Raw genomic sequence first — 12,065 nt, 5'->3', positions numbered from 1 at the left:
AATGTTTTAGACTCTTTATTGCATGTTATATTTAATCACATGATAACATATTGCATTTTAAATTTATATATTTAAATTCAATTAGTTGAATTACAGAACGCTTTATTTGACCCACTTCAGTAAGTCTTTGGTACATCTTTATTTGTAATTTCATATTCACTTCTATTGTTTTTGAAATATTGTTTAAGTAGATTGCCGAAGTTACTGACAAGCATTTATGGTACTAAAACTAAATATGCTTTAATGTAGTTCCTGTTGAAACTTGTATACCATGTTAAATGTATGTTTAACTTGTTCACTTCAGTTAAATGTATAATCAAGTACTTTACTCGTGTTTTAGTATGTTAAACAACACATCAAAATATGTCTACTTCTTTTAAGCATGACAAAAGATTATTAAAACATAATAACTTAAAGGTAGGGTAGCCGATTTGTTCTAGAAACATGTTTTGTTATGCTGGTTGAAAGTCTCTTCACATAGCAATCACTAAGTTAAGTGGTCTAAATGTATAAATATCGTTTGTGGAAGGCGTAAAAGATGCATTGCATTTGTTCCGATACAATGTCCTACTGGCCTGTCAATGTATTTCCATAACTCCGCGCAGACATCACACGTCATCAGCACGTTTAATGCCATGCAGAGTTAGACAGACGTCAGTCACTGAGCACCGCAACAGAAACAGCAGCCGCCTTTTACAGTTCCTCCTGAACCAAAACAACGCGCTTATGCTCTGTTCATGCCAGAACTACTGTAATTTGGAAGAGATGGAAACCCGTGATGTTATATTTGGAGCGGTTTGTGATTCAAATGTATGCGTTTCAATGGCAAAACTATCAATGCCGAAATGAATCTGCAGCAGTCAGGTGGTACAGGTCAGTGCTCTTTAACTTATTTATGTTCATTATTATTGTAATGTTCAGCCTGATCTCACGGCAAATCGTACGAATTCTATGAGGTGGCTAATTCGTACGAATTCATACGACCTCACTCGTACGAATTCGTACGATTTTTGCTAAATCGTACATATTTTACGAATTGCCCAATTCGTATGAATTCATACGAATGACCTACCCCTGACCCCGCCCCTAAACCTACCCATCACGTGGGTTTAGACAAATCGTACAAATTCGTACGAGTGAGGTCGTACGAATTCGTTCGAATTAGCCACTTTTTTATCACTCGTACGAATTCGTACGAATTGGTTGTGAGATAGCGTTGTAATGTTATGTGCTTTGAGACGTGAGGTACTTTAATGCCGTCTCTCTTGATGCTTTTGTTTGCTCCCTGCTGTACACGTTCATGTGTTTTGAATGATACGTGGGTTTGGAGACGCTCTAAATGAGATCTTATGTCTTCAAAGCTAGCTCGCTATTGCTAGCCTCTCCGAAAATTGACTACCTTCCCTTTAAGTTGTACTTTAAAGTAAAAATTGTATTATGATCATTATTACAAAGAGCACTTTAGAAAAGTGTTAAGAAACAGTTATGGAAATCTGGCCTTTTATTTCAGTAATATTTTATCTGCTAATACAGTAAAAAAATATATATATATATTTTAAGATTTGAGGTACACTACAACTGACATAACAAATGTAGAAAAGTGTTTTTTGCGAGCAAATTATTGTGTTTTATAGACATGCTGTGAAAGTGAGAAATTAATGAATAATGAATAAAATCACAATGTCACACAAGCACTAACACAGGTTTCCTCAACACAAAGGTCGTTCTCCATTGGTTTATATTGGGCCTTGTTGGGCTTTTGGTTAGTATTGGGTAACATAAAACCTCTTTGAGTGGTCTCTTTTGCTCTAATTGTGTCTTTGTTCAAGGTTAAATCTGGTGTCTGTTTCTGCCTACTGATAATTCATGCGCTTCATAATGGCATTGTGCTTAACCATTGGTTTTTACACAGTTCTCTAACAAAATCATGTCTAGATCTCATTGGGTATTCCTTGTAATCCATGCAATTTGCTAAACCGACTTTCTTTCTGACAGTACTGTACTATGCTACATGTTCAACCAAAAATTCTGTCATCATTTACTCACCCTAATTTTTGTTTTGAACCTGTTTGTCTACCTTTCCTCTGGATACTTCTATTTGCATTAAAGCTTCAAAAAGGACACAAAAGCACCACATGCTGTACTGTATCAGTTATGGCTCTTACCTCATCATAACAGGCTGATCTGTTTTTAGAGGGCATCAGAGACATACTGTTCAGTATTTACTAATCTGTTTCTGTTTCTAATCTGAGTCATCAGGTGAATGAAAATGGGCCGCAGACAGCAGGGAAAAAACACTCAGTATGCAAAAAAATCCCATATTTGTGTATAAGGTAGTTAGATTTGTCAGCTTATAAAAAGTGAGGAGAAAATATTTCCTAAATCTTTAGGCCTAGTTGTTAACATCCAATCAATCTTTGCCATATTCGGGCACAAATCCATCACGATTCAAATCCATCATCATGAATATGGCCCATATTTAGACATTTAGTATGCATTTATGCATTTGGTAGAGGCTTTTATCCAAAGCAACTTACACTGCATTCAAAGTATGCTTTCCTTTTTCATCAGTTCATGCATTTCCTGGGAATCAAACCCATGACCTTGGCGGATGCTCTCCTGTTTGAGCTACAGGAATACTTATTCAGTATTTGACCAGTATTTGTTCTATGTTTTGGTCTATTAAACCACACTTGTGCTGTTGTTTATGCATTTACATAATTCACACAGCCTTTGTCATGTTAATTATACTACATATTGTTGGGCATGTACAGTTCATGGTAATATCAATGCATTTCATGTATTATAGCATTTTGCACAATAAACAAGTTTGGTTCACCGCTTTCAACAAAGCATGCAAAAACTACACAAAACAGCCAGGATTAAATGAGGAGACATAGTTGATGTTCAGCCGGTAACACTTTTCATTAGTTAACATTAGTTAGTTAACATGAAGTAATAATGAACTGTACTTCTACAGCATTTATTAATCTTATTTAATGTTGATTTCAACATTTACTTACACATTATTAAAATCAAAAGTTGTATTTGTAAAGATTAGTTCATGCACTGTAAAGTAACATGAACAAACAATGGATAGTTGTATTTTTATTAACTAACGTTAACAAAGATGAACAAATACAGTAACAAATGGATTTCTCATGGTTAATTCATGTTAGTTAATACATTAACTAATGTTAACAAATGAAACCTTATAGTAAAGTGTTACTGTTCAGTCTTTATCCATGAGTGAACAATAAGCTTGTCTTAGAAGCATGTAGAGCGAGAGTGAACAATCACATGACTGAATCTCTTAATAGAGCAGGAATGTGACGTATAACTGTCTTAACACTAGACAGATAAGTTCTGAACAGCACACACACACAGCATGTGATGCCAGTGATATAACACCACGAGAAGAGATGTGATCTGAGAAAAGCAAGCCTGGCATGGTGTTTCTTTTGGTGTAATGTTTGTGCATGAGGTGATGGAAAAACATACAAAGTTGGAGCTGAAGGGCACAGTCTCAAGCTTTTATTAGAAGATGAAAAATCATTGTTGGAATTGTGTGGCTTTTGGTCTACATCTATTTTGGTTTAATGCAGTGACAACAAATCCCATTATTTAATTTTGGAAACATGTTTTTCTCAGTGGAGATTTATACATGGATGTATGTAGCTGCCTTTACATTTTAGTAATGTACAAAGTACATCTGTTGCATTCAGAGGTCTTTGACATTAAAAGTTTTGAAACCTCCTGTGATAAAGTTTCCTGAAAAGTTTTTATACTCAAAATTTAAAGTATTTTTCTTCCTTGAAAACAGAACAAACATATTGATGACTCATCTTGCACTCAGGGGTGTATACAGTTTTTTCCTCCAATCAAATGCTCCCTAGAATGTCCCTCTCCTTGAGACCACTTGCTTATTAATAGCAATTGCAAGTAGCAAAAATGTTTACATCAACAATTTAAAGGAACAATTCACCCCAAAAAAGAGAAAATGCAGTCATTATTTACTCACCTTGGTGTTGTCCTAATGTCTTATGACCTTTCTTTTTCAGACCACAAAAGGAGAAATTTTGAAAAATGTTTGTGCTCATCAATGTAATAGCAGTGAATAGTGACTACCTTTAAGCTTTAACAATAAAGATGCAAATCTATGATCCATGAATGATCCCATTCACCTCATGCAGTATTTCCCAAGTGTTCTAAAAGCATATGATAGAGTTTGGTGGGGAAAAACAATATATTTAATTTATTATTTAGCCAAAATCCTGACCAGCATAAACAGGTTTTTTTTGTGTGTGTGTGTTCTGAAAAAGAAAGGTCATATGGCATTAGAACAACACCAAAGTGAGTAAATAAAGATAGACTCCTCCTGTTGATGTTAGCCTACATCAGCCAGACTTGACCTATTGAACTTACCGGTATTTCTGATCAAAGAGACCTAACTCTAAGTTTCTATAAATACTTATAGTCTACTTATGATGTTACATCAGTCAGGAAGTAGTCCATATTTAACCTATTGAACATATTTCTGGCCAAGGAGTCCTCCAAGGGTATATCTTACTATACATTCTCATAGATTTCTTCTGATGTTACATCAGCACACAGTAGTCCATATTTCTGGCCAAAGAGTCCTTGATTTTGAACATTCTATACATAATCATACACTCCTTTTGATGTTACCTTTTGATGTGCTCTTTGATACCAATCTTTCATTTGAAAGTCATGTGTCTAGTATCTGTAAAACTGCATTTTTCCATCTTAAAAATATATCTAAATTACGCCATATACTCTCAGTGACAAATGCGGAACAGTTAGTTCATGCGTTCATGACCTCAAGGCTAGATTATTGTAATGCTCTACTGGGTGGTTGCCCTGCACGCTTAATAAACAAACTACAGCTAGTTCAAAACGCAGCAGCTCGAGTTCTTACCAGAACAAGGAAGTATGACCATATTAGCCCGGTTCTGTCAACACTGCACTGGCTCCCTATTAAACATCGCATCAATTTTAAAATATTGCTGATCACTTACAAAGCACTAAATGGTTTAGCTCCGCAGTACTTGAGCGAGCTCTTAACGCATTATAGTCCTTCACGTCTATTGCGATCTCAAAATTCCGGCCAGTTGATAATACCTAGAATATCAAAACTGACTGCTGGCGGTAGATCCTTTTCCTATTTAGCACCAAAACTTTGGAACAGTCTTCCTAACATTGTCCGGGAAGCAGACACACTCTGTCAGTTCAAAGCTAGACTAAAGACACATCTCTTTGACCTATATTCACATAATACATTATAGACTTCTATAATTCAGTGTTAGGCTGCATAGATTAGGTCAGCTGGAACCGGGAACACTTCCCATAAATCCTGATGTACTTCTTACATCATAAGAAGAATGGCATCTACGCTAATTTTAGTGTCTTTTGTTTATCCCGAGGTTTTCCCGCAGCCTGCCGGATCCAGGCCGTATCCAGATCTGATGAAGGACCTGCGCCTGGACCCGATGACAACGCAGTGCTGAAGTGCCAACTAGTCTCTCCCTATGGAGGATCCCTTTACCACTCTACAGATAAAGCGTCGTCGGGAAACTCAATTCGCGTATCTACCCCGAATTGATAAAATAAAATTCTGTATCAAAAATTATAAGGAAACACCAGTACTTTGTTTAGGCTTGGTTTGTAGGGAATTCCAAACCTGCGCACATTCAAACGCACATAACTATAGAACCAATTCTTAATGCGCATGTGACCGCCATCAGCGTTTCTCACAGGTTCGCGTTTTAAGTCTGTGTAGAGAGAATGGTGTCGTCTTAGCGGCCCCTAATTTAATAACAAATGATCGTTGCGACGGAAGCGAATCAATCAAAACTAACTTCAGCTGGAAAATAACTTTATTAAAGAACCGCTATAAAGCCAAAACAATCTCTGTTACCTTAAATTATACGTTTATCTCTGTAAAGCTGCTTTGAAACAATCTACATTGTTAAAAGCGCTATATAAATGAAGATGACTTGACTTGACTTGACTTGACTTACCTCATCCGGACAGTAGTCCATATTTGACCTATTGAACATATTTCTGGCCAAAGAGTCCTGGAACTTTAGCTTACTTTACATTCTCATAGACTCCTTCTGTTGTTACATCAGCCAGACAGTAGTCCATATTTAACCATACATATTTCAAGCCAAAGATTAATTTTTGAATTAAGGTGTTTCAATCAGACCCATTGCCACAGGTGTATAAAAGCAAGCACTTAGCCATGTAATCTGCATTTACAAACATTTGTGGGAACAAATGGGTCATTTTGAAGAGCTCAGAGAATTCAAACTTGGTAGTGTGATAGGATGCCACCTATGCAATAAGTCAGTTCATGAAATTTCATCACTGTTATACACTATATTGCCAAAAGTATTGGGACACCCCTCCAAATCATTGAATTCAGGTTTTCCAATCACTTCCATGGCCACAGTTGTGTAAAATCAAGCACCTAGGCATGCAGACTGCTTCTACAAACATTTGTGAAAGAATGGGTCTCTCTCAGGAGCTCAGTGAATTTAAGAGTGGTCCCGTGATAGGTTGTCACATGTGCAATAAGTCCATTCGTGAAATTATAACAATTATAGGAAAGTGGAAGCAATTGGGAACAACAGCAACTCAGCCACGAAGTGGTAGGCCACGTAAAATCACAGAGCGGAGTCAAAGCACGCCAACTTTCTGCAGAATCAATAACTACAGATCTCCAAACTTCGTGTTGCCTTCAGATTAGCTCAAGAACAGTGCATAGAGAGCTTCATAGAATGATTTCCATGGCTGAGCAGCTGCATCCAAGCCTTACATCCCCAAGTGCAATGCAAAGTGTTGGATGCAGTGGTGTAAAGCATGCCGCTACTGGACTCAAGAGCAGTGGAGACGTGTTCTCTGGAGTGACGAATCACGCTTACCAGACTGGCAATCCGATGGATGAGTCTGGGTTTGGCAGTTGCCAGGAGAATGGTATTTGCCTGACTGCACTGTGCCAAGTGTAAAGTTTGGTGGAGGGGGGATTATGGTGTGGGGTTGTTTTTCAGGGGTTGGGCTTGGACCCTTAGTTCCAGTGAAAGGAACTCTTAATGCTTCAGCATACCAAGACATTTTGGACAATTTCATGCTCCAAACTTTCCTGTTCCAACATGACTGCGCACCAGTGCACAAAGCAAGGTCCATTAAGACATGGATGAGCGAGTTTGGTTTGGACTGGCTTGCACAGAGTCCTGACCTCAACCCGATAGAACACATTTGGTATGAATTAGAGATGAGATTGCGAGCCAGTCCTTCTTGTCTAACATCAGTTTCTGACCTCACAAATGCGCTTCTAGAAAAATGGTCAAAAATTCCCATAAACACACTCCTAAACCTTGTGGAAAGCCTTCCCGGAAGAGTTGAAGCTGTTATAGCTGCAAATGGTGGGCCAACTCCATATTAAACCCTACGGATTAAGAATGGGATGTCATTAAATTTCCTGTGCATGTAAAGGTATACGTCCCAAAACTTTTGGCAATATAGTGTATATTCCATGGTCAACTGTAAGAGTGATATGGTGGAAGGGTTTAGGAACAGCAGCAATTCAGCTACAAATGAAAGACCACATAAAGTCACAGAGTGGGGTCACCGAGTGTTGAGGCACATTGCGCGTAAAAGTTGCCAACGCTCTGCTGGTTCCATAGCTGAAGAGTTCCAAACTTCCACTGGCATTAATATCAGCACAAAGGCTCTTTGGGATGAGCTGGACATTGCGAGCCAGACCTTCTCGTCCAACATCAGTGACCGACCTCACAAATGCTCTGCTGGATGAATGGGCAAAATTCCCACAGAAACAATCCAAAATCTTGTGAAAAGCCTTCCCGGAAGAGTGGAAGCTGTTATAGCTGCAAAGGGGGGTGAACAACTCCATATTACTCTTTATGTATGTAGAATGCAATGTCAATAAAGTCCCTGTTAGTGTAATGGCAGGTGTCCCAATACATTTGTCCATATAGTATAGATATAATGAAAAAGAGTTTACACTCAGCTGACATTAATTTAAACAGCATGATTGTCTTTAGGAGCATGTTCAGCTGAGAATAGGCTAATAATCATGAATCAGCTCCATTATTTGTCTGATCTACATCGGCTTTGTTGTCGTTTTGCTGTGCTATGTGCACAGTGGACACAATTAGCAAATTGATGGCCATGTTAAATAGTTTCTTTCACTAGCAGGCGGGCTTGGCAGATGGTGGCCCCTGTTCTGGAGCCAGTCCCCATCCACAGCTGGCCAAAGCTGTATATTCAGACAGGGGTAGTGAGTTAGCACTGTCAGGCTCCTGTAGGCCTTACACAAAGGAGTACCCATCTGAGGCCTGCCCCGAGGGGGAAGAAACGCCCCCCTTTAATGCATGCTTATCAAGGAGTCCCGCAGCACGTCTCGGCTCGTCCATCTTTTCACAGATGAATGCCTGTCCTTAGAGTATTCTGTGGTTCAGAAGCAAAAGCTTGCTTTGAGTGCATCTGCAGTTTCACAACGATTACATAATGGAAATATGGGCTCACTCCTACTGAATCTAAAGGAGAAACTTATCATATTGGCACCAAGCAATAACAAGAAGGTCATAAATTGGTTTGAATATAATGAACATTGTTTCACAATGACTGAATTAACAGGATACTGACTTTATTTGATTGTTTGATATATTCACCTCTGTTTAGTGTGTAATGCAGTTTGTTTGACAATTTGCATATCCCCAATCATTATCATTTTAATGGGTTGCAGGAAAAAAAGAGTAATTCTACCTAAATCTGGCTTTTAATGAGAATTCAGTATTCTTTTACTGTCGGTTGTTTTTTCTAAAATGCTTTATTGTTTGGCACAAACCAAAAGATAAATATAAATTTTACACTTTAAGACATAAATCTATACTAAGAAAATTCTCACCTAAAATGACCAGTACATTTCCTGTCAAGTTTACGGACATTTCCTTCAATATAAGCATAATTCAAAATATGGGCAAAACAAAAACATCTATGAAAAAAAAATTTATACAGAAATGAACATGGTATGCTGGACTTTATTATTTATGACTTTTCTTGCTGTCATAATATTTGCTAGCTAAGGATGTTTTTTTCGCTGATCTTCAACCCTGTACCATTCAAGCCTAAAACATTTTTAATAGAACAGGTTTTACATAAAATATGTTGGAAGAGAAATGTCATTATTATATTATTGTCCATTATAATAAGTGAAAACACCCGAGATTACTAGGGAATCTGAAATGATAAGTATATAAATGTAGCTCTTACTGTGATGGGGTTGAAATAACATGCTTTGGGGTTTGGGTTTGGGTTTGGCTTAGCGAAAAATAAATCGGTACTTTGCAAGGCTGAAACCACATAGGATTATGGGTAATAGTTTATTAATAATCAGACACTGAAAACCACTGGGAATCATTCCCTTATGTGGTCCCCAGTGTCTATTGCAGTTATAGCCATGATCCTCGGCAATGAAAAACTGCCGTACAGCATTAATCTTTTCCAATGAAATTATTTGAAAAAGTCCCAATTTTTTCCCTTAAAATTGACAACCTAAAGTTGAATTAAGTTTACTTCATAACTTGGTTACCCTTTCCTCTAATCTCTGACACAGATGTCCATTATTATGCCAACACAAATGGAGAGGGGAGGTGTTGGAGTGTTAATGGCACGCTGAGAAGTATAAAACTCAGGGGACAGATGGGTCGGAACAGAACGTACCCATTGTGACTCAGTCATGTTCATCATATCATCGTCATGTTCCTTCTTGGCCCACATCTGCGCACATTTTTGTCCAACCTCCATTAACCAATCAGATTAGAGTCTGCGATTCTGTCCATGTGCTTTAACACATCTAGCAATGTCCAAAAGAACGATTATTTGATAAAGTATTTTAATACAATAGAATCGAAATCAATAGAGTCGTGTGTCCACACCCATTATATCACTCAAAGGACTGTGACAGCATCGATGCCACACTGGACCGTGTCAATAAGAACGTTCTCTCTTTGTTTGTCTCTCTCTGTCTTGTGGCAGCATGGCTGAAGGGACTTCGAGTTCCTCTGCACAGTGCTGGTACAGAATACAAAACAGAGCTCTTAGGAAATTTCGATCAGCTCACACAAAGCATGTTCTTTTCTTCAGCACTGAGAGACTGATGCTAAACAAGTCCTCAGAAATCTGTAGATTTGATATAATGGATATAATAACCTCTTGTAATTTGCACTGATTATTAGTGGTTAACTGATTAGGATTTTTTTAATTCTTTTTTTTAGCATTTGCTTTGAAATATTTATCAGCATTTAAACTTAAAATCTACATTATCTTTACTTTGCTAACTCGACACATCTGTATTCGACTTATGTGATAAATGTCAAAATAACCAGATAGTGGACAATTAATTGACTTAGAAAAAAAATAAAAAAATCAATTGAATATGAAATAGCCTACTAAATATTCTGCCATTTTAAGGAGTAAAAAAATGCTCTTGTGCTTTAATATGACATTCTTTGTATTTTAGTATTACACTCCTTAGCTAAAATGTTATATTTACATAAACTGCTTTTCCAGAGCAGCAAAAGGCAAGAGAGCTTTTTCTGGAAAATCAATGACTAGGTATGCCTAGAAACGCACGCACTGGGATACACCCATGTAAACCCTGTCCATAACCATGAATTGTGAACTTACAGTTGTAGACATTCGCATAACAATGTACAGCACAGTGTCACCTAGATGAATCAGCAGATTCAGAGTGTGGATCGACTAAGAATGTTGCTGTTTCATTACGGTGTGAGTGAGTGAATTGCTCACTGGTCGTATAGCCAGATGCATGCAGCTGCAATCCGTTTCAGTATTGTGCGCGCGCAATGACCGTGTCCATGGTGCTGAACGTTGCGCGAGCATCATCCTGAAACAAGCATTCAAGTGCAAGGAATATTAATGCTCAGAGAATCTTGCAATGGCCCAAAGGAATATAATATAGCAAAATTCATGCGCCTTAGGAAATATGTGATTTATTCATCAAAACGTCGTTTTCACAAAGACTGAAGACTAAAATAATAAGTCCTTGTCTTGAAAGCTTAAATGCAATGCTATCTTAAAAGAAAAGCCAGAATAACTAGGTAAGCTCAGGCGCAAATCTCTATGCATCAGTCTTATAATACAAGCGCCCAAAGAACAGTCATCAAAACTGTTTTTTTTTTTTTTTTTTTTTTTTTTGCATTTCAGCACGTGAGTTCTGTGATTGCATTTGTGTGTATTAAAAATGACATCTCTCAGTGAAAGCTCGAATGCAATGACACACCAAACCAGATCCAGCCAAATGACAGAAAGGCTGAGCAACCTCACGCGCTCCTAAGACCTGTAGTAGGTATGCATCAGGATCTTTAAATACATTTGCATTTTGTATTTTGCATGCATTTAAATATTTCCCCGTCTAGAAAGCTCAAATGTCACTGCTCCTCCACTCCAGTTCGCCTGTCTGAAAAAAATGGGGGAGAATTGAACAAAAGCAACACTTCTAACCTTCTCTCCCACAAAGCTGGATGGCGTCCAAACTGAGATTCTTTATCATGTCCTCGCACGGGCTCGTGGGGCTGCTGACACTGTGTCCCACGCGTGGAACCTCCATCATTGAGCTTCTAATGAAGAATATTCCGTCAGTGAGAGTGACTGCAGTGCCGCAGGACAGATCTCCTCTCACTCCGCGCTCTCTCAGTCTCTCGCGGGTTTCCACAGTGTGCTGCTGATGATGAGGGCTACGTCAGCACATCGTCAGAGCTGATCTCTCCTGCGACACCACAGTCAAGGGCAAAGAGCAGTGTGCTTGTCTCCAGTGACGTGTTCTACTGTAATTACACATTTATATGTATAGTCACTCTCATTGGTGTCTTCGTTACAGTCAGTAGTACTTAAGTATTTTACTTATGTCAACTTTCACCTTTACTCCACTATATTTCCTAAATAAAATGTATAATTTTACTCCGATACATTTCCCCGAAGCATATTCGTTACTTACT

At 38.1% G+C, this 12,065-nt stretch overlaps 1 protein-coding gene across 1 annotated transcript in view; it reads right to left on the bottom strand.

The window, feature by feature from the left end:
* Positions 1 to 11,765, bottom strand: part of phyhiplb (phytanoyl-CoA 2-hydroxylase interacting protein-like b) — a 31,747-nt gene extending 19,982 nt beyond the window's left edge. The window contains exon 1 of the mRNA XM_079851702.1: positions 11,572 to 11,765. Within this exon, the coding sequence (XP_079707828.1) occupies positions 11,572 to 11,680 (109 nt within the window). The 5' untranslated portion in view covers positions 11,681 to 11,765. The remainder of the gene's footprint in view (positions 1 to 11,571) is intronic.
* Positions 11,766 to 12,065: the final 300 nt, after the last annotated feature.

This window comes from Squalius cephalus (genome assembly GCF_949319135.1).
Source record: "Squalius cephalus genome assembly, chromosome: 19".
NCBI classification, from domain to species: Eukaryota; Metazoa; Chordata; class Actinopteri; order Cypriniformes; family Leuciscidae; genus Squalius; species Squalius cephalus.
The sequence above is the reverse complement of the archived record's forward strand: the minus strand, read 5'-3'. Positions and strand labels throughout refer to the sequence as shown.